The sequence below is a fragment of the Rhinolophus hipposideros genome (genome assembly GCF_964194185.1).
Source record: "Rhinolophus hipposideros genome assembly, chromosome: 1".
NCBI lineage: Eukaryota > Metazoa > Chordata > Mammalia > Chiroptera > Rhinolophidae > Rhinolophus > Rhinolophus hipposideros.
The window spans coordinates 11,173,599-11,197,353 of record NC_138047.1 but is presented as its reverse complement, the minus strand read 5'-3'; the positions used below and the strand labels follow the sequence as shown (position 1 = coordinate 11,197,353).

General features: G+C 38.4%; 2 protein-coding genes across 8 annotated transcripts in view; one reads left to right on the top strand and one right to left on the bottom strand.

Moving 5' to 3' along the window:
• The window catches only part of LOC308503023 (protein adenylyltransferase SelO-like), a 41,444-nt gene extending 19,426 nt beyond the window's left edge, over positions 1-22,018 (bottom strand). Inside the window, exons 1-12 of one of the 5 annotated variants that reach the window (XM_081061742.1) lie at positions 21,431-21,974; positions 20,623-20,645; positions 17,280-17,408; positions 11,184-11,248; positions 11,044-11,100; positions 10,860-10,958; positions 10,623-10,690; positions 8,216-8,303; positions 5,986-6,055; positions 5,165-5,237; positions 3,676-3,759; positions 2,844-2,973 (exon numbers count right to left, since the gene is read on the bottom strand). In XM_081061742.1, coding sequence (XP_080917868.1) covers positions 2,844-2,973; positions 3,676-3,759; positions 5,165-5,237; positions 5,986-6,055; positions 8,216-8,303; positions 10,623-10,690; positions 10,860-10,958; positions 11,044-11,100; positions 11,184-11,248; positions 17,280-17,408; positions 20,623-20,645; positions 21,431-21,677 — 1,133 coding nt within the window. In that variant the 5' untranslated portion in view covers positions 21,678-21,974. Of the gene's footprint in view, positions 1-2,843; positions 2,974-3,675; positions 3,760-5,164; positions 5,238-5,985; positions 6,056-8,215; positions 8,304-10,622; positions 10,691-10,859; positions 10,959-11,043; positions 11,101-11,183; positions 11,249-14,127; positions 14,188-17,279; positions 17,500-18,017; positions 18,137-20,622; positions 20,646-21,430 lie in introns of those variants that run through there. The other 4 variants (XM_081061741.1, XM_081061743.1, XM_081061744.1 and 1 more) reach the window with 4 other exon arrangements.
• PDSS1 (decaprenyl diphosphate synthase subunit 1) overlaps positions 21,676-23,755 on the top strand; it is a gene marked incomplete at its 5' end in the record, with an annotated part of 36,683 nt that continues 34,603 nt past the window's right edge. For 2 of the 3 annotated variants that reach the window (XR_013994156.1, XM_081062253.1), the window contains one exon: positions 21,676-22,290. Coding sequence is in view for 1 of the 3 variants with exons in the window: in XM_081062253.1 (XP_080918379.1) it covers positions 21,676-22,290 (615 nt within the window). The remainder of the gene's footprint in view (positions 22,291-23,755) is intronic. The other variant, XM_081062255.1, reaches the window with a different exon arrangement.

Below are 23,755 nucleotides of genomic sequence, written 5' to 3'. Positions count from 1 at the left end.
CCTGTACTGCTTGACAGTACAAGCAGCCTCAAGCCCAGCACTAGTGGCAGCTGGCCTCAGCATAACCGCTCCCAGGTGTCTCCAAGCCCAGTACAGGCAGCTACCAACTGCAGACCACGCTGTAGCTCCTACCAAATGTCCCTGGCCCGACTGACCTTTGCCTGCACCAGAGCCCTTCCCAAGAAGCCCCACAACCAACACACTTGGTGACCGGCTTGAGACCACAACAGAGTGCCATCCAATTAACTCCACAAATGACACACCAGAAGGATGGATTTGGCAGGCACCAGAGGCCCACTAAAGCAAACCCCTCTCAATGAGGTCAGCCTGCACACACAGCTTGTCTACTGTAGTCACTGCCAGTCCTCACAGCCCATCAGCCTGAAGGTCAAGTCCACTTATTGACATGCCAACAGTAATCAAGGCTAAACTACAACAGAAGAACACACACAACACACACGAAGGACAACCCTGAAGCATTCCGCTCTGGTGACCAAGGATGCTGTGCCACTGGGTCCCACAGGATACCTACTGTACAACGCAACTCTGCCAAGAACAGGAGACATAGCAGGTCTACCTAATATACAGAAACAAACACAGGGAGACAGCCAAAATGAGGAAACAAAGAAACATGTCCCAAATGAAAGAACAGGGAAAATCTCCAGAAAAAGACTAAACAAAATGGAGGCAAGAAATCTACCAGACACAGAGTTCTAAACACTGGTTATAAGGATGTTCAATGAATTTAGGGGAAGAATAGAGCAATTCAATGAGACCTTTTATAAGAGATAGGAAACATAAAAAAGGAGATAGAAAACATAAAAACAAACCAGTCAGAAATGAAGAATACAATAACTGAAATGAAGAATGCATAAGATGGAATCAATAGCAGGTGAAATAAAAGGATCGAATCAGCGATTTGGAAGATGAGGTAGTATAAAACACCTAATCAGAACAGTAAAAGGAAAAAAGAATTAAAACTGAGCATAGTTTAAGGAACCTCTGGGACAACATCAAGTGTAACAACATTTGCATCATAGGAGTGAGTATCAGAAGGAAAAGACAGCAAGAGATTGAAAACCTATTTGAAGAAATGACAACAGAAAACTTCCATAACCTGGAGAAGGAAACAGACATACAAGTCCTGGAAGTACAGAGAGTTCCAAACAAGATAAATCCAAAGAGGCCCACACCAATACACATCATAATTGAAATGACAAAGGTTAAAGACAAAGAGAATCTTAAAAGCAGCAAGAGAAAAGCAGTTAATTACCTACAAGGGAGTTCCCATAAGACTCTCAGCTGATTTTTCAATGGAAACCTTGCAGGCCAGAAGGGAATAGCATGAAATATTCAAAGTGATAAAAAGTAAGGAACTACAACTAAGACTGCTCTACCCAGCAAAGCTATCATTTAAAATCAAAGCGCTCTCCAGAGATAAGGAGCTCCCCAGACAAGAAAAAGCTAAATGAATTCATCACCACCAAACCAGAATTAAAAGAAAGGATAAAGGGACTTCTGGAAGAAGATAAAAACTTAAAATATGAATAAGAAAATATTGCAAAGAAAACAATTCTCACTGACAAAAGCAAACACATAATAAAAGCAGTAGATCAACCAGCACTAAAGCTAGTACAAAGGTTAAAAAGCAAAAGTAGGAAGATCATATGTATTTAAAACAGTCAATTAAGAGATAAACACAAACACACACACAAAAGAAGTAAAAATACAATAAGAAAAATATAAATGTGGAGGGGGTGAGTAAAACTGGTAGTGATTTTAGAAGGTGTTCAAACTTAAGCAACCATCAACTTAAGACACACTGCTATAAACATAGCTTGGTGTATAGGAAGCACATGGTAACCACAAACCAAAAATCTCTAAAAGATATAAAAGAAATAAAGAAAAAGGAATCCAAGCACAACACTACAGAAAGTCATCAACATACAAGAGGAGAGCAAGAGAATAAGAAACAGAGAACTATAAAAACAATCAGAAAATAATAAAATGGCAATAACTACATACCTATCAATAATCACTTTAAAAGTAAAAAGATTAAATGCTCCAATCAAAAAAGAGGATAAAGAAGTGGTACATTTATACAATGGAATATTACTCAGGCATTAAAAAAATGAAATCTTAACATTTGTGACAACATGGATAGACCTAGAGGGTATTATGCTAAGTGAAAGAAGCCAGACAGAGACAGACAAATACCATACGATTTTACTTACATGTGAAAACTAAAAAAGAAAATAAACAAACAAATAAAACAGAAACAGACTCATAGATACAGAAAACAAGCTGATGGTTGCCAGATAGGACGAAGGTTGAGGGGCTGGGTGAAAAAGGTGAAGGGATTAAGTACAAATTGGCAGTTATGAAATAGCTATGGGGATGTAAAGTACAGCTTAGGGAATATAGTCAATAATATTGTAATAACTATAGACGGTGTCAGGTGGGTGCAAGACTTACTGGGGGGATCACTTCATAAGTTATATGAATACCTAACTACTATGCTGTACACCTGAAACTAATACAATATTGAATGTCAACTGTAATTGAAAAAAAAAAATTTTAACTTTAAAAAAAGTAACAGTGATAAATTAACTCTTGCATCAAAGAAGAAATAAAAAAGCAATAAATAAGAAAACACTTTATCCTGACAGTTATGGAAAAAAGCCTAAACTGTACTAGAGAAAAATATATAGTTTGAAATACCATGATTATTAAAGACTAAATAAGATGGTTTTTAAAATGTTATTTTCTTGCTTTTCAAAAAATGATCATTATACAAATATAGTTCCACACAGATTTAATTAGCAAATTTAAGATTTACTCACAGATGCTTTTGCCCTCGGTCGAGTAATGGGTTTAGAGCTTGTAATAATTTATTTAAATTAAACATCCCGATATTAGCCTGATTTCCTATTTTATATCTTCTTTCATCATCAGATGTGTTTGGTACAAAATCTGTTTCAAACAAAAATACTATCATTATACAGTGAGGATAATTATAATAAATAGCTTCTTTATTTTTTAAGTTTGTATCTAAACTTAATAAATTTATATTTATTAGACAAAAAACTTGCTGACATTAAACATTTAACTCAAAAGTAATATAAATACTTAATACCCATATAAATGAAAGTCTTTTAAAATATGAATATTTGAAAAAAATAAAATATGAATATTTGCCTAATAGAATACATTTCTAACCTACAAGAATTTCCAGGTCATCATACATGTATTTCAAACTCCAAGTCAAGTAGCATGTCATCTACAAAGCCTGCTCTGATCCCTCCAGTGGTAAATATTGTATTAATATCACCTCGATTTTATAGGTTAGTGAGGTGAGAGGTTAAGTAATTTGTCCAAGGGCACAGAGCCATTAAGGGTTGGATGCCAGAACTCAAACCCATGTCTGTCTGACAATATATTTCCTACTATCTTTCATTTCATCTTCTCTAACATGTAACTCCTTGAGGGCAGAGGCCACAAAGGACTCATTTTTGTATCCCCATGGCACCTGGAAGATTGAGTACCACATAAAATGACTATATTATGCATCAACCCAATTCTTTCTACAATCCCATCACTGTATTAGCTATATCTAAAATAAATCTGTGATGATTTTTTAGTGAATATATACACATATATATAAATCATATATACCTGGATTATAAGCCTCCATAAAACCAAATGGACCATAGTCAATTGTAATGGATAACAAACTGAAGTTATCAGTATTACAAACACCTAAAACAACAAAAAATTCCAAAAATATGATAATAAAATAATGAAGCATTTTGTAACTGTATAAAATTATCCAGAATAAGAAAGGTCATGGAAATGCATTTGCTTTAGAAATGAAAAAAATTTAGATTATCAATTGAAAGCTTAACTGGTGAAGTCAAATAGCTTAACATATATTAAAACTGTATTTTAAAATTAAATTTAGTCTTTTGCTTTATACTACCTCCTCGAAAGATTTCAAATGCTACAGGAAAAAAAGCCCCAAGAAATGAAACCTCCTCTTATTTATCCTCAATTTCTACCATTTGTTTAAAATATATACATTATTTGGAATGGGATTGAGACTAGTGAAAGAATAAGATTAATTTTCAAAGGTTGTGAGAAGGGAAAACGGTGAAAATATGGGTATGTACCCCCGTAACAGTCATGAGATGCCGACCACTAGCAATTTGTGCGGGAGAGTAACCTCCTAGACGAGGGAGCTCATGGATGGGGACAGAGAGGGAGACAGGAGGAAGCCATGGAAACAATAGCCTACCTAAAACAGGATATTTGGGCATGGTGGCATAGTGTTCCGTATAGAGTTCCAACCCTTTTCAGAGTGAGATGCCAATGTTTATCAAAATGTTAAATGTACAGACTCTCTAACCCAGTCATTCCACTTTTAGGAGTTCATACTCAAAGTCTTAACTTCCCGAATACAAAGCTATAGGTGCATGGCGGTCACTGCAGCCCAGTTCGTGATAGCAAAAACTCTGAAACACCTACCTTGCTCCCCATCCCACCCCGAGTGAGATACAGAGAGTATGCATGTGATGATCAAAGAACATTTCAAGAAGTTTTGTAATGTGGGATTCCCCTTTGTATTTATCTAGAGATAGTCCATATGTGACTTGCGTTTTAGTTGTCCTTAACTCAGGCAGCTATTCCTTCCAATGCAACGCTCGTACAACAAATAGCTTCAAATGCACATAAGCCAGCCCTGCTGTTTTTATAGTAGATGTATGAATATCATTTAAAAAAGTCTAGAAGATGTGATATGAAATGATTAATAATGATTATCCCAGAGATAGAACTCAGAATCACTTCTGTATATTTTAAATTCTTTATCCTAAGCATGTACTGCTTTATAACTAGGATTTAAAAAATAGCTTTAAAGAGACCTAAATATAGTATATACTCAAAAGGTTATCCTTATTCTATTTTGTGTATACTATTCTATTCAAACCATTTTAAACATGAGGAAATTGAATTGGTTCCCTGTTGCTAAAAATAAATTCATATATTGTAAGTGTTAAGAAGCTCATTGGCAGGTATATTTTGAAATATACAAAAAAGAAGTCTTCTGCTTTAACAAATTAATTCTACTTTCTCATCAGAAGAATGAAACATCAATATGATAACTTACCATGAGCAAAACCAACAGACATCCACAAGGCAATAAGTTGTGCTGTCTCAGATACCACAATGGAAAAAAAATCCTAAAATAAAATTTAGAAAACTTTCAGATTTTCAGTAATGTATACTCTTTTAGGATCTTCTGATAACTGTTAAGGACAATATGAAAAGAATTCAAAGGTGGGACAAACGATGACTAAAGGAATGGAAATTATGTATGGAAGAACAGAATTATTCATCCAGAAAGAATACATAAGAGGCTCAGACACATTATTATAACCAGGCTTTCTCCATGTCCCGTAAGAAAAAGAAAAGCATGAGACTTCAGCACAAGAGAGGTAAAATGCAAGCAAAGTGCGTTACTAAACTTTGAAATGAGTCACCAAGAAAAATAACTGAATTCCCTTCTCAGCAACTGTTAAAAGAATGAAAAAGTTATGAAATGAAAAAAATTTCTACAAGAAAAAAAATCACATTTTCCTATTATGTGGTATGTTTATTTTAGAACTACAACTCTAGAAATAGCTATCTCGCTAATGTGTAAGAAAAGATTATATGTGACCAAGTTACAAATGCTGCTCCAAAAACAATGTTACAGTCAGGATGTAGTAGCACTTGTTCTTTTCTTCAAGATAGCTTCCAAACGAAACAACTTTCTTATCTATGTCTTGTTTATGAAGTGGTTCATCTTATCTTCCTCTAACACAGTGTTCACAGAGCACTACATTTCCTTTCCTAATACCAATTTTTTAAGTTCTAAGTTGTAACTGCTAATGTTAGCAGGCCAATGAGAAAAAACAAGACTATTGCCCTTTCCCTTTCAAAACTTACCACGTATCTATTAGGTTCTTGGACATTTACTGAGGGGAAGTGTTCCTGTATGATGAAGTCTAATAACGACCTGGAGAGGAAAAGGAGAGAGCATCAATGTTCCTCAGAATACAGAATTGAATATCCAATCATCTAAATCCACCCTTGCCATTTATGAGTTCATTAGATTCATGCTTAAAATTTTTTTAATCAAAATAAGATTTTACTCCCAAAAAAGCCATAGAGAAATAGTTCCTCAATACCAATCAAACTTGGAAATGTGCTTCTGAGATCATATTAGATTCCATCTTATTATATTACAAATTCAGATTAGCTCAATAAACATTCATGGAGTACCTACAGCACTTGTATGCCAAGCCTTGTGCAAGTTCTAGAAAGAAGAATGACAAGACCCAGACCCAGCCCTCACAGAACACATCGTCTATCAGGGAAGAAGAACATATAAAGAAATAATGATATCATAATATAATACACATAATAATAGACATAATATAATACACACAATAATAGACATATATCAAGAGTATAAAGATAAAAGAGCAGGAAATGACTGCATAGAAGTCACATTTATTTCAAGTGAGATAAGAAAAAGCTGGCCAGCGCTTGAAGTTAAAATATTTAAATTGCATATGTATCATATTTTTTATTCCCAATTTTAACTAACTATTCTAGTGAGTTGACTAAGTACAAGTTTATTGCATTGGATAAGAGAGAATCTAGAAAAAAATTGGGGTTGTAGATATGATTTGGTTATTACTAAAACTCAGTCAAAATAGGAATGGATTAGAGCTTGTATATGTATTTTTCAATAATTTAATCATTTAATAACTTGAATAAGTACCTATGTGTCAAGAACGATTTCACGCATTTAGAAACGAAAAGGCATACAGATATGTGTGTGTGTGTATATGTGTATATATACACACACATACATACATATATACATATATATGCATGCATATATACATACATGTATATAAACACACATACATACATATACATATATACATATATATACACGTGTATATGTATATATATGGTCATATTAGCCAGTGGAGGTATTTTAAGGATGAAGTGGTCACCAATGTACATCAAATGTCAGAGAGAGAAGTGAAACACAACTGAAGTATGACAACCAGATGAAACAATTTCAGTGACATGGTGAATCCAAACAGAAGTAACCCAAAAAACCAATGGGAAGTTAGAAATAATGCCCAGTGAAGGCAGACAAGTCTCTCAACAAGCTGGGATGACCCTGAGTTCAGTAAACATTGCTAAAGTAAGAGACTCAGAGAAGAGTCATATCAAGTGTGCTGACTTCTCTGCTCTGCGCATTCATTTTCCTCGTTTCTTTTTTCCCTGTATTCTTCATGGACCAAGTACCTGGATTTTACTAAGCTGGTTAACTACAATATAGGACCCATATTCCAAATGATTCTAGCTTGCCTAAGAGAATTTTTTTCTTATCTGTATATTTCTAACGACTTTTTAAAACTGTATTATCATAACAAATGGTAGTAGAATTCCTCTTTAAAAAGGAAATATTTTTGTTCGAAGTCTTGCTAGTCTGCTTGCGGAAGACTGAATTTTGTGAGCACGGATACCTTAGGCACCGAGATATCAGAGGAAGGTGGTAACCGTACTGCATGACACAAGGGGAAGCATGTACTGCTTTAGCTCTTTGGAAGCTTTTCCTCTCTCTTCCCTGAAGAAATCTTCAGTAAGATGCAGAGACTCTGTTCTTAAATGCTTTGTGCAAATTTAGTCTGTTGTTTTTTTCCATCCTGTTTAAGGGGTTGACCCAGACGTGAGACAGGTATCACACACGTCAAAACTGGAGTCCAGGAAAAGAGACATGAGACAGGATGCACACTGGGAAATCCCAGAAATTAGAAGGAGAGCTTGGACCTTTTGAGTCTGCGGAACTGGGGAGTTTGAGTCACTTCAGCCCAGATCTCTGAGTGTCACAAAGGCCATCAGCTGCAACGGGGTCCCACATTAGACAAAATATTCCTTGAGAAAAGGGTCTACTGTATTTTATACTTCTTTTTTTAGCCTCCTAGGAAACCCAAATGATGTTAGGGACATAGCAAGTGTTAAAAATACTTATTAATTGAATTTTTTGGTTTTACTTATAAGAAAACCAAAAATATTTTAACTTCCCAGCAACTTCCCAATAAGCATTTTTTTCAATTGCTTTCTACCATTTTTTCAAATTTCATTTTCTAACCTTAGTAAATCCAGTTCACCATAATGAGCCAAAATTTCTAACGATCCAATTCTAAACCATGATTTTGCAACCCGCAGCACTACTGCACCTGAAAAAGAAACATTCAATTTAGCATAAACTATTTCAAACTATGCAATCATAGCATAATATGCTTTTCTTAAAATAAAATTATTTAAATAAAACAGAATACAGTGACTGAATTTATTTGAAAAATTGACTAATTTACACCCTCTTTTTCTCTATTTCTTTAAATCTGAATCAATTAGAATGTTAGGAATCACAACTCTTTTAGAAACACTGAGGCTCCAACCTAGCTTAAGGCTGTTCAAACCGTGAGACTCCAAACATCAGATTCCCACTATCTCCTCAACTGTCACTTTTCTCTGTACCTCATCCTGAAATAGGGAATTATTTCAATGGCATAATCCCTACAAGTGCCTTCTATTTGTGTAACTACCTGAAAATTAACTTCAATAAATAAATGTCTGTATATGGCCTAACTTATGAATATATTGAAGAAATAACATGAATCTATGCATTCTGTGGGTTTGTAGACTTATAGCCCCCTTCTGTACTGATTACAGATATGTATCAGTAATACAATTAACAAATGGAATTCAAGTTTCTTTCTTATAAGCAATGCTGTGCTTACAAGTGTTTAGATGTCAAGATGAAGACTATCCCAGGCGCCAAAGTTCCCACGCGTGGGTGCTGTCCCTCAAGGACCTCCTGCTACCTGTGGGCCTTTATGTTGTCGCCCCCTGCTCTCCATACCCCCCATCCTCTTCTCCGCGTACTGAAATCCTTCCTAATGTTATGCACAAGATTAAATCCCAGTTCCTCCATAAAGCTAAATGGACCCCCCTTTTACTGACCTCATTATTTTTTATGGTTCATTTGTTCCACGGGTTTCAGTCTTTTCTCTACAAAGACTGAGCTTCTGAAGGATAGGACTATTATCTATACTTACTCCTACTGGACCCTCCCTCAGAGTTTAGTCCAATGGTAGACACAGAAAAGGGCCAATTAATATTTTCTAGTTGACCAAATTACTATACAGTCAGGACTTTTTCACAATGTTAATTTGGGTATTTATTTTCATGGGGTTTTTTTTTTTTGAGCAATAAAAATGTAGTCACTTATAAAAATAATGTAACGGCTATATAAGTTATTCTAAATGTTTATTTAATGAATAGCCACTGAAAGACACAGGAGGCATCATCTAATCTAACCTCTTCATTTTCGATAGAGAAGCAAGGTTAGAACGTGACTTAGTCACAAATCAAATCCTGCAGAACCAGTTCTAGGTTTCACATATTATTTTTGACTGTCCGGCATTTTTCTCAGTATACCACAGTGGCTGCTGGGCAAATAGTAAGGTAAAAGCAGAATCGAAATATCTGTATATATGTGAAGACTTAGATGTAGAAACTCTATTAATGACCTAAAAATGAGAAATACTTGGGACCATTTGAAACCATTATGATCATGGTTCAGAATTCAGATTAACAATATATATGTCACAGTCACAAAAGTAAGTAGTGCTGTGCCCCTCATAAACAATCTGTGGTTGGAAACTCATTTCCAATCACCATACACAGAAAAGACCTAAATGGTTGTTTCAGGCCTACTGTATCCATTTTATCCAGATGAAATTAAAGGGGAGAGATACCATAAAGATAGAGAAGTGTTAATTTCTTTAAGCATGAATACTTTGGAGGAGACTGTTTTTTATTAAAGTATTATCAAAACACATTATGCAATAAATACAAGCAACATAAAATGTGCTCTTGGTGAATCACTGTGAGCATCACTAATAATGCTGCCCCATGATACAGTGATGAACACAGGACACAAGAAAGCATACGGGGTTGTCAGTAGTTCTTGATAACTGTGCTTTTGAAGCAATTAAATATGTTTATTATTGATTTTCAGGACCTCTCCTTCTCCAGAGATTCAGCATCAACTTTCTCTCACTCTCTCCCTTGTGCTACTCTATAGCACACTGTCTCATCTCCTTTCTAACTTTTTATTTCTAACCTACTAAAAGCTAAGGAAAAAGTTAACTGAACCTATTGGAAGTAAACGTGTAGTAAGAGTAACCAGGCTCTGAGAAAAGGTCCAAGGGCTCTCCTGGGATGAAAGTGTATGAAGTTTCATGTACTGGCTTTGTAGCATTTTGCTGCTGTCCATAAATATTTTTGATTCACTTCTCCAATGTTTGCCTTTTGAAATGGATGGATTAGTGATACAAGGATGTGGAAACGGATATTCTATTATAACATGAAAACACTGAAATATCTGGAAGAACCATGAGTCATTTTTTAAAGAAAAACTTCAAAAATGTCCAATATTTGTTTAAGAACTTAGTCTAATTTTCTGTAAGTAGTCTTTAAAATGTCATTACCTCGTTCTTTCACAATGTTTCCATTGTAGAACTGATCTCTCCATACTTCATCATCACTTACAACCAGACTGGAACATAAGAGAATCAAACGATTAAAGTTACACTTTAACTGCTAGCAAGCTATCAAGAAGTACCCAAACTATAAGAAATCATGATAACAGAGACTTATCTGCTCAATTTACTGACACATTTCTGGAGATGATCCATTCCTGAAAGTTAGCTTCAAAGAGGAGTTACCTTGCAGCTCTGCTAGTTGGAATTCCAAGATAATGCATAGCCTCACTACACAAAAATTCTCTCACTGAGGAACGAAGTACAGCTCTGCCATCACCATTTCTATGGGAAATAAGATAAAAAAAAGATTTTCAATTGTAATAAAGACAAATTGTAATTAGATAAGTTAAAAAAAAAAAAACTGTACCGGGAATATGGGGTCTTTCCTGAGCCTTTTAATTGGAGCTCCCATTTTTCACCCTTTCTTCAAAAAAACAACAACAAAGTATTAGAAGATTCATGTTAATATTTAACAGAAAAGCTATCTTACAAGAAAATATGTGGTACCTGTTCCTGTAAATTCCAATAAGATGGGCTCTGCCATCCCCAAGCTGATCTGCCCATATTCCAAACTAAAAGGGAAAAAAAGAGAATATGCCATGTTTATTAACCTTGATAGCTTTCATAGCAATTTTATAGTCAAGGTTATTTTGTCAAAATTGAGAACGAGGTACTGCATTTTGGGGATTATAATAATCAACAACTCTAATAAAGGTGAAAATAAAATTCAATCAATAGAGACATTTCCAGTCAAGATGGTGGAGTAGATAAACGCTGTGTTCACCTCCTCTCAGGATCACATCAATTACAACTAAACTACAGAACAACCATTATTGAGAATTGCCCAAGATCTAGCTGAACCAAAACCCTACAACTATGGACATACAGAAGAAGCCACCTTGAGACTCGTAGGAGAGGCAGAGACATTAAACGGGCTGGTCCCATGTGCACCTGTGACCATTAAAAATCAGGACAGATAGCTCAGCTGTGGAGGTCCTCCCCAGAGGAGCGAGGGGTCCCAGCCACCCATCGGGCTCCATAGCCCAAGGTTTCAGTGCTGGGGAGAGACGTCTCCATAACTTCTGACAGTGATAACCAATGGAGATTGTGGCTACGGTCCCAGGCAATCCCCTTAAATGGCCCACTCATGAACTTACTTGCTGACAGACTCACTCGCTCTGAGCTCCAACACTGGGGCAGCAGCTCAAAAGGTGCCAAGCACTTAAGGGAGAAATTGAATTCATGGTCAGGGCTGGAGGGGAAGATTTCTCCCAGAGGGAGGACCTGGTGAAAGCCATGTTTCTTTGTTGAGCCCTCCACCTTCCTGCCCATAGACTCAAGCAGATGCCACATCTGAGTCTCCATCAAGCTGGCTATCACAATGTTTGTCTGCCCCACCCTAGTGCTTCCCTAAGACCCCACCCTACCTGACTTTTGGGCCCAGCCAAGCTGCTTCCAGTGGCTTTTCTATACAACCTTCCTTAGCTTATGCTGTGGACTTTCATAAAATTTCTTAAAGGTTCACAAAACCCAAACAAGCAGTATCTGGCTTCAGCATGTCCCATACCTCTGGCTGAGCAGCTCTAAGCCTGGCACTAGTGGCAGCCGCCTCGGTTCACAGATTGGCTTCTCAAGGCACCACCAAGCCCAGTATGAGTGGTGATCTGTGAATTGCTTTATGGCTAATACCAGGTGGTCCTAGGCAGGGCACAGGCTGCGGCTATTCTTGGCCTACAGTGAATCCCCTCCCAGGAGGCTTCAGGGCTGGCACACCTGGTGTCCAGCTTTGGGCCAAGCTGGAGCATCACCTGGCTACTTCCAAAGATGACACACCCAAAGGGCAGACTGGGAAAACCCCAGAGCCTGGCTAAAGCTAACCCTGCTCTGTAGGGTTAGCCCTTGCACCACAGCTCATCCACTCTAGTCATGGCCAGTCCTCACTCCCAATCAGCCTGAGGGTCACTTCCTCCTATTAATGTGCAAAAAGCAACCCAGGCTTAACTACAACAGGAGGGCACAACCTACATAAGGAACACACCTGGAGCACCCAACTCTGGTGACCAGGGAGACTGCAACACTGGGTCCCACAACACACTTACTACATAAGGCCACTCTACTAAGACCAGCAGGCATAGCAGCCCTGCCTAATACATGGAAACAAACACAGGGAGGCAGGCCACATTGAGACAAAGAAACATGTCCCAAATAAAAGAACAGAAGAGAGCTCCAGAAAAAGAACTAAACAAAATGGAGACAAGCAACCTACCAGATGCAAAGTTTCAAACACTGTTTATAAGCATGCTCAGTGATCTCAGGGAGAACCTCAACAAAGAGGTTGGAAACATAAAAATGGAGATAGAAAGCATAAGAAAGAACCAGCAGAAATAAAGACTACAATAACTAAAATGAAAAATACATTAGAGGGAATCAACAGTAGATTAGATGAAGCAGAGGATCAAATCAGAGATTTAGAAGATAAGGAGTGAAAATATCCACTCACAACAGAAAAAGAAAAAAGAATTTTAAAAATGAGGATAGTTTAAGGGGCCTCTGGGACAACATCAAGCATACCAACATTTGCATCTTTGGGTACCAGAAGGAGAAGAGAGAGCAAGGAATTGAAAACCTATTTGAAGAAATAATGGCAGAAAACGTCCCTAACCTGATGAAGAAAATAGATATACAAGCCCAGGAAGCACAGAGAGTCCCAAACAAGATGAACCCAAATAGTCCCACACCAAGACACATCGTAATTGAAAGGACAAAGGTTGAAAACTAAGAGAAAATCCTAAAAGCAATGAGAAAATCAGTTAGTTACCTACAAGGGAGCTCCCATAAAATAATCAGCTGATTTCTCAACAGAAACTTTGCAGAAACTTTGCAGAAGGGAAAGTTTCCTTTTCTGTGACGAAAAGAAAGGACCTACAACCAAGATTACTCTACCCAGCAAAGGTATCATTTAGAATTGAAGGACAGATAAAAAGCTTCCTAGACAAGAAAAAGCTAAAAGAGTTGTTTACCACCAAACCAGTATTACAAAGAATCTTAGACGGACTTCTATAAGACGAAAGGAAAAAAGATAAAAAATATTAATAATGAAATGGCAATAACTACATATCTATCAACAATTACTTTAAATGTAAATGGATTAAATGCTCCAATCAAAAGATAACATGGCTGAGAGAATAAAAACAAGACCCTTACACATGCTGTCTACAAGAAACTCACCTCATATTGAAAGACACACACAAATGGAAAGTAAAGAGATTGGGAAAAGATATTTCATAGAAATGGAAACAACAACAAAAAAAAAGCCGCTGGAGCAATACTTATACCAGACAAAATAGAATTTAAAACAAAGGCTATAACAAGAGACAAGGAAGGACCCAGTAATCCCATTTCTGGGTATTTATTTGAAGAAACCCAAAACACTACTCAAGGGGACACGTACATCCATATGTTCATTGCAGCACTGTTTACAATGGCCCAGAGGTGGAGGCAACCTGGATATCTGTCAATAGAAGAATGGAGAAAGAGGAGATAGTACCTATGTACAATGGGATACTGCTTGGCCAGGGAAGGGAATAAGTTCTTGCTGTCTGCGGCGGCATCAATAAACCTGGAGGATATTGTGCTGAGTGGAGTGTCAGACAGAGAAAGACAGATGCAGTGTGATTTCACTTATATGTGGACTCTAAAGAATAAAACAAACAGAAACAAACTGATAGATACAGAGAACATTTTGGTGATTGCCAGATGGGAGAGGGGTTTTGGGGGATGTAATCCCCAAGTATTACAAATTGGTTGTTACACAACAGTCATGGGGATGTAGGGTATAGCATAAGGAATATAGTCAATAACATTGTAATAACTATGTATGGTGTCAGATGGGTAGTATTTATCAGCGTGATAGATGCAAGGGGCGTTAGGGAGACAGGATGAAAAAGGTGAAGGAATTAAGAAGTACAAATTTGTAGTTACAAAATAGTCACGGGGATGTAAAGCATAGAGAATATAGTCAATTAATATGGTAATAACTATGCACAGTGCCAGGTGGGTACTAGACTAGTCAGGGGGATCACTCCTTAAATTATATAAATGTCTAACCACTATGCTGTACACCTGACATTAATAAAAAATAATACCGAATGTCAGAATAAAGTCTAAAAAATTCAATCAATAAAACACGAGTGAAATTCATTTTAAAAATATAAATTTAAGACATGTAATTAATTTATTCATCATCTTATAGCTGAGCTCAAGTTTGTTAGGTGTAGGATACTTAGAACTGATCTATTTAATTCTGGAATATGAACAAGAGAAATTTATTAGTAGAAAATTTGCCTATATTATTCATATGCAATATAAAATCAGCAACATGCTTGTACCTGAAAAAATTGTTTTTGAACTTGCATAATTAACTGTTTCCAAACTTTTCTGTTAAAATTTGATTGAGGTTGTTCAACTCCCGGCTATGCCACTTACTAGCTGTGAAAATTTGGGTGAGTTACTTAATCTCCCTGAGACTGACCTTTCATTTCTGTAAAACAGGGTAACCCTTGCCAGGTTGTTATAAGAATGAATGCAAATATATGCAAAATGCCTTGTATTGTGTCTGACATTTGCAACTGCTCAAAAGATGGTACTTATTATTTTTGCCAACAATTATTTGTTAACTTAGACATCACTCCATTCTCCACATATATGTTACCAGGAAGTTTTCTCTGACTTTCCGGGACTTAGGAGGATGGTCCTATACATACCCATAACTCCTATACTTACCCCTATCACAACCTAATACTATTGGAATTCATTCATTTATTTATCCCCTCCCCAGAGTATTTGCAATTTGAGCAAAGGGGAGAGGTCGTATTCACCTCTGTAGCTCCTGGCACATAAAAGGAGTTCTATAAACAACTGTAAAATATGTAAACAATGTTTACATTGTTCTGGAAGATATTAATCGTTCTGGAAGAAAAAGCGGAAATTAAGAAAAATTTATCCAGTATTTTAATTTTTCATCTTAACCAGGAATGGACCACCATTAATTAATTTTAGTTATGGAATACCTCTAAGAGGTGCGCTCAGCATATTCTGGAAAGTTCTAAAGTCAACAAAATATTAGGTATATCCCAAACCAAGAACTGGGAATGAAACTGGGGGAAACAGGTAGTTCTGCATTAACAAAAGAGAACTCATTCACTGCACTGTAAATTCAAAATGGTGAAACCATCCTTATAAACAAATATTTAAAATATAATTTCAGATCAGGGAGGGGAAGCAAAAGATGAAATGTGAAATTGATAAACGCTTAATCTAATTTATTCTACTATCCAAAGAAGTACCAAAAAAGAGTAGTTTAACAAAACTCGGCAAATCTGAAGATTTGCATTTGCACTTTACAGTACATACGAGTACCAGTATAAAATGCTATCTAATAACTTTGACCTATATGGGAATGGCTTTTTGAATCATGGAATCCTGTATTTAGGAGTAGAAAACACCACAAGGATCATATAGTCCAGAAGTTTCTAAACTGAGAAACATCGTTCAGCAAAATGTGAAGTTATTTCTTAAAAGCAGAACCACAAAACCCTGCAGTCAAATATGTTTGGAAAATGGTGTGTTAAATAACATTAAGCAGATTTCTTTGACACAGCATTTCTCTCAACTCCTGGAATGATCTTGGTCAACCCTTGCACATTACAGATCAAGACACTGAAATTCAAGTGTGTCACAGAAAACCCTTAGAGTTCTTTTCAATTCTAATGGTCCATGTCACTTAGCTTATGTTAGCTTAGCTTCTATATTACTTCTGCTTCTTAGGAAACTGAAGACTGAAAACAATAAAAACCTGAAAAGAATTAACTACCACCACAACCAGGGCTTGATACTAATCATTATAATAGCTATTGTGAACGCATTTTTCATATATTTCTTAATTTAATCCTTACTCCAACTCTATTATACTTTGCTATTTGTCCTACAAACTACGCCTGAGCAACCCCCAAACAACCAGTGTTAAATTAATCTTATCTAGATCACAGAAAGTCACAGCGATTTCAACAGTTGGTCCTGTGTTCCTTTTTTTTTTTTTAAATTGGTCAGATGCCACACCTGAACTTGCTTTCACATCTTGCTTTATTTCCAGAAGGTGACTTCTTAATTGCTTCAGCATATATAACACCCCCAATTAATCCCAATTTAATTTCTAGCAGTTTCTAGCAGTTCTAAAATTTTGCTCTACAGCTATCCTGGCAAACTTATAATCTATTTGTCCTTCTGAGGGTTTTACATTGACTCATTGTGCTACTTGACTTTACCTAAATCTCTTGCCAAAACTTCACTGCATGAGTTCTCTAGCAATAAGTCAGATATTTCATATGTGTGTCATCTCAATTCCATTGATGAAACTTAGGCTCTAGTTTTATCACAGCATGAAATCACATCAACTAATCTATAAAATATGATGACACATTCTTCCAGAAACATCTTGTTGACTAATATTAGAGAAGTAAATGCAAAATAACTTCTTTAATAGGATAGCATTTCCATCACCTGTTTATATTTGCATAAGGGAAGCTATGCTGATGTTACTCTTACCTGGTGGCCACCGTATCTATGAGTCAATGGAATGGATCCAAATACTATCTTTTCACCACTGACAAGCTGGATAAAAGCATCTGTCTCTGAGACAGATAAGTCAAGGTCCAAAGTATCTTCTAAAACTTCCTGAGGCAAGAAAAAAAATCTTACAAACTTAAGTAATCCTTTAATCATTTATGAGAAAAGAGACTCAATGGAAGAAAGAAAACTAAAAGAATAAAACTCTTTCAAAAATACATTAATATTTTTCATAAGAGATGTACTATATTTTCTATGAGTATGTTATTTGGGAAAATTAGTTCTATTAGCTTAAAACATTTATGTATTTCTTGTGATGCATGGTTAAATAATACTTTTCCTAGCACATATTCTTTAAAGGAACTAGAAAAAGTAAATGTCCTGTTTTTATCCCAAATTCATTTTTATCATGAAAGAAGAATTTCAAATTTGTTATTAGAGCCCATTTCTAAGAACTTAATTCACTTACTCCTTTTCCCCCCACAAAGTATGTTGTGTTTGTAAATAACTTTAAGATGAACCTGACAACTAGGCTCAAGGAATAAGTATCAAAAAGTGATTCCTAACAATGAAATTCTCCAAGTGTCTGAATTTTATACACAAAGATAGTCATCTATCAATAAACTAACAATTTAATTCTGAAAAAAATATTAATGTCTTTTTAGACAAATGTTATAGTGAGTTAAGTATTTGTGTTGTGAAAAAATTAAGCCTAACCTTTGAAACTGCTACAAGACGTACTCTTGATTTGAAAGGCGTAGGGAAGGCAATTGAAAAAATACAGTTTTTCACTTTACGAACATAATTTTCTTTAACAGAATCAACTGGCAACACAGCTAATAAAAAAAAAAAAAGCATTCTTAATGTTCTCATTTCTTGCATTTAACAGCATTAACATTCCTTAGAAAGGCTACGGTTCTTCAAGAAAATCAACTTAAAACACTATTTTCTTTATACTTTGTTATTTAAAGTTATACTTCTCAACTATATCTATCCAACATACATATGTGCAGTATATGGAACTAAGAACACAGGAGACAAAAAAAAAATGTTTAAAACAAGACAAATACAATCTTAAAAGATTTTCACTCATGTCAAACCAATAGGATGTGCAACATATTTATACAAATAAGACTATATATATAAAACGGAGGTGAGCTGCATTACTGTGTTAGAATTATAATGCAGGCCAATTCAATGGAATCCAACCAAAAATATTAGGCACTTGTTCACATTCTTTCTGCTCTTCAGAAAATAATTAACTAAAGGAAAAAGATACATACATACACATCTCTAATACCAGGCAACAGATGTCTTAGTAAATGTTCAAAACTGTTTCCAATCCCACCGGAAACTACAAAATATGATACATGCCTGTGCACAAGGATAGATGTTTAAAAACTGCCTCTAAAGAGATAAACTGTTTCATAAAGTCCATGCACTAAAGCACATGTATTTTATTTAAAAAGCTGTTGAGGAAAGGTTTGAATATGCTTTAGATACATACGTGTAGAACAGAATGTATACACTGCTAAGTACAATTCTTAAAATCGGAATCTGTTTTCCTAATGCAGAGTAATTAAAAAAATAAAATAAAAGAGGGTAAGTGTATTATTAAAACTATAAGACAAAGAGACACAAAATCCTATGTTTCTGGATAGAGATTATATTGCCAAGATGTCAGTGTCAGCAAATTATTTAATAAACATAATGGAAATCCACACAAAAACCTAGTAGGATATTTTTTGAAGAAACAGACAAAGTGTAAATCTGAAAAAATAAAGACTAACTTTTTTTTAATAAGAGAAATGGGAGTTTCCTTATCATATTAAAAATTACAATAACTAAAAATATTGTTATCCCAAAAACACATGTAAAGATCAACGGGATTCAATAAAAAGCACAGAAACAGCCCAAAGTAATGTAAGAATGTCCTATATAATGAAAATGATCTTTTTAATCAGCAGAGAAAGGTGGCATCGAGAAAATTTGTTCAACTGTTTGGAATAACTCCTGTTTATTCCACCCTAGCCTAGATTAACTAAATGTCAGCTATAACATTTAAGAGTAATCTTATATTTTCTCCAGGTAAGAATAAAAACAGGCAAATGTGGGCCACATTTAACTCTTTATATTTCCCCCATGATGCTGGTGAATAAGGCAGCATCACGGGAAAAGTGGTCAACAAAATAACACATTTTTGTATCCACCACAGAAAACCTGATAATATCATTAGAAGATCCAACAAAATATTTTCCTGTCTTTTAGGAGAGCCCCTGTCTGGAAATAGACTAAATTATGTAATTAATGTGTTTTCTTTTATGATGCTCTAACATTTTAGCAAAGCATGGGCAGTGTAGAATTTCCATTCGTACTTATGATTTTGTACTGATTGATTCACATTTTGACGAGGTAGCTGGTCAGTCAATACATGTGGTCACTGATCATGGAACAAAAAAGGTTAACTGCTTCAGAGGTACCCAACCCTCACCCTTGTAACAAACTACTCAGTATACTAAAAACCCCGGAGAAAATTCCAAATGTACGAGATTAGCACATAATCTTACCATCTCAGAGAAATCAGTAATTCCAAAATTAAATTTTTTAGAGTTCTGTTTTGCCTAAGAATATGGAATCCACAAAAACTGCTAACCTTTCAGCGCAACTATGTTTAAGTCTTCTCTCAAAAAATGTTCTTCGCAGTTACCTTGATAATTCATTGATCATTTATCTAATAACATCAGGATGAGATGCTTTTATGCAGTACTGGGAATGAAGACATGGTTAGTATGTATACAGTAACATGTATATAATTTCTCCTTGGCTGTAAAACCTGGTTCTACCGTAGATAATGCTTTAAAGAAAGCGTCTTAAAGTGTAGCCTTCTCCATCATCAAAATAAAATGCTTTCAAGTACACTTATTCCATTTTTATCAGTCATGATTGGTTGTTTCATTTATGTAAGTGCAGTCTTTCCAGCCTGTGCAAAGGGGGAGTTATTCAACAGTTACTTGCACAACTCAGACAATATTTTTAATTTCCTAGATCCCACGCTTGGCCTAGTTGGGTCAAAACAATTAGTTGGTATTCTGCACGTCCTATTTGTGGGTAATTGTTCATCAAGAGTTCAGCTATTCTGTAATGTTGGAAGCCTTCATGAATTTCATCTTTATGTCTTTCCTACTAAGCCTCGGCATATTTCATCCTTTTAAGAATCAGGTATTTTGTTTTCATCTGGGAAACAATTTCTAAAGGAAAATGACCTGATAGAGTTGTGTTGTGTTATATCAGTTAACTATGTGAGCTTGGGCCAGACACTTACTTCCTCAATATCCGTGTCCTTATCTGTAAAAAAAAAAAAAAAGAAAGAAAAAGGGAAAAGATAACATCTAAGTTATAAGATTGTTGCAAGTACAAGTGTTTATTGCTATACTCTACTTTGGCAAATTGTACCTGTTGAATATGTAATATATAAACCTTTAACAAGATAAGCCACAGGTACTTGTTAATCTTTATTTGTAAACCACCTGAGTCTTTTTTATGTAAAATTCTTCAAGATTGGAAAAATATCTCATAAAATTGAATTATTTTTAAAAACGTCTTTATTCTATGCTTTCGTTCAGTAAAAAAAAAAAAAAACCAATACTTTAAAGATAAATATAAAAATAATGTGCTCAGCTCTACAGGTACTTGCACTCTGTAACGCGAAAGGCATGGTTCAGGAAAACAAGAAAAGATATCACAGAATTGCAGTTGCCTCTTTGCTGGTGTAGTGCCTCGTGTGAGTGAATTTCCTGAGGATAGAGTAAGTTTCTTCTCTTTCTGCCTCCCTAATGCTTACACATTCTTTCCTGGCTCTGTGTTTGTGTGCATGTGTTGAACGATTAATCGCACCATGGATTTCTGTTATAAACACACTCATTACCGTGCGATCTGGCTACAGAATTAAGGCCAGGTGTCTCTAACCCGTAGGGGGTACTAGTCCTGTGCACTCCCTAGTGTCCCCTGGGCTGGCTACAAGTAGGTTCAACATTACCACACAGTGAACACTGTCACACAGCTCAGCACACCCGCGAGTGGACCTCCCACATCAGCGGTGAGCACGACGGCCCCAATATGCCACCATCTACCTATAAGGCTTTCAGAGGAGAGAGTCCAAAAGTCGAGGGACGCGGCTAATCTGGCTTCCGTGTCACAATAGCCCTGCTCCTGGTGTGACTCGTTACTGGGAAGATGCAGAAGCCTGGCGCTTCCGTCCCGGCCGGGTGGTACTAAGGCGCCGAGCAGAGCGTGGCCGGTCGCACCCAGGACGAGCAGCAGCGACAGCGACAGCCTCCGGGTCAGGCAGCAACGCGGGGTCCCGCGTCGCCGAGCCATGTTTCTGCCAGAATGCACAGAACAGCGAGGGAGTGGCTGGCAGTCCGGCGCGCTGTGGCATTTCTTGCTAACAGCTGGTGCCCCTAAGGTCCACTTCGCTCCGCCTGTCGGAGCTCCTGGCCCCGCGCAGGCCGCGGGGAGGCTGCGGGAAAGAGGCTCGGGCGGCGGCGGCCCCAGTCAGGGTCTCCCCGGCCGGGCGGCCCGCAGAGGGCCGAAGGGCTCCGGCCGCGCCGCGCGCGCCTTCTCCCGCCTCGGGCCGGCGGGCGGTGCCGGCGGAGGCGGCGCAGGGACGAGCCCAGGCGGCCGGCGCTCCCCCACCCCCACCCCCCGACGCGCCGGCGGCGCAGCCCCAGGGCGGAGCGACGGGGGCGGCGCGGGTCGGGCCGACGCGCTTCCTGTGCCGGGTTTCCGGCTCCGGGTCCCGGAGGAGGACCGCCGGGCCCTAGGCGGGGCCGCCGCTCGCCGCGACTTTCAGACTCGGACCATGGCCTCGTGCTGGTGGCGGTGGCGGCGCGGCTGCTCCTGGAGGCCGGCGGCGCGGAGCCCCGGGCCCGGCTCCCCAGACCGCGCGGGGCCGTGCGGGCCGCGCGCCGCCGCCACCGCCTGCGCGCAGGTGAGGCCGGGCCGCGCACGCCGCAGCGGGCGCAGAGGTCAACCGCGCAATGACAGCGGCGCGGGGAATGAATGGGCGAGGGCCACGCGTGTGCCTGGCGGGGGCGCCGCGGGGCCGCGCCGGGATGGGGCCCGGCCGCCCGGCGGGACGCGCAGGGATGGGCGCCGGGCGTCCGCCTGCCTGAGGTCGGGGCGCCCCGCCCGGGACTGCAGGGCGGTGTCCTGGGGTCCGGGGAGCATCTGGGGCTTGGCGGGGGAGCCGCGAGGAGCCAGGTCCCCGGGGAAAACGCAGGCCGAGCGGTCAGATTGTCTCCTGGGTTCACGGACAGAGCCAAGACCCGAGTCCGTCCGCAGCTGGTGCTTTGGGAGTTACCGCCAGGGTTTCGGGAAGACAGAGCTTCGCGGGGGTTTTAGAGCAAAAGGTGCCCTGAGCGCTCCGAGGGGCGGAGGATCCTGGTGGCCTCCCTGGTGGCCGCGGGCAGCAGAGGAGGCTGGTGCTCAGCGTGGAGCGGATGCCGGCCGTGCCGTCGCTGCGTCGGAGGCAGAGCAAGCCTGGACCGCAGGGCGGGGCACCGCGGGGAGAAAGGGCCTGAGGACGTCGAGCAGTGTGATTTTTGACCTTGGAGTGATCTTTAATTTGACCTATGACTTCTTGAGGTAGAGTCGGAATCTCGGAGCTAACCATGGCTCCTTGGCTGTCTCCCCTGTTGCCTTTGGTCCCAATCTCATTTTTCTCCCTTTTCGGTCAGTTGAGCCCCTGTAAGTGGACGTGTTTCAAGTCCTTTCTGCCATTCGTAGTAATTCATTCTCCACTTGCCGTAGGGTAGGGCCGTACTGTTTATTTGAATGTAGGACTCTTCTGTTTCAGATTTGGCACACTTCATATTTGGTACACTTCGTGTTCCCATATACCCATCAAACACCTTTTACCAATATAAAATGCGTAGCATTTATAAGTGTCTACTTCAGTGCAAACGGGCTCCATATCACAGCTTACCCCAAATGGACATTTTGAGAGAGAATGGCACCTGGGTGAGTAGAGAGACTAAACAGGAAAGAGAGAAATATGGGAAAAGAGCTTCAGGGCCTGGCTGGGGTCCACTTTAGTACTATCCTAGCCAGACTGCAAATATTTCTAGTGCCACAGATGAGGACATCATTTGGAAAGATGGATACATCCACCATCTGATGCCACTGGATACTGCTTTTCTCTGGTACTCCTTTTTTTGATTCCATGACCCCTAAGCAACTTTCTCAGCCATGGAAATGGTGCTTTTCTGGAGAGGATGTGCCTTAAGGACCACAAATAAGGACTGCACCGAGGATTCCAGTGCCACGTGTTTCTGATGTGTGTGTCAGTGATATTTTTCACTGTAAATGAATACATTAGCCGTCTGGTGTCTGCCTCAGGTTTCTGTGTTTTGGTTAGTTCAGGTCTCTTAGGACCTGACAGTCCTTGGGGACAA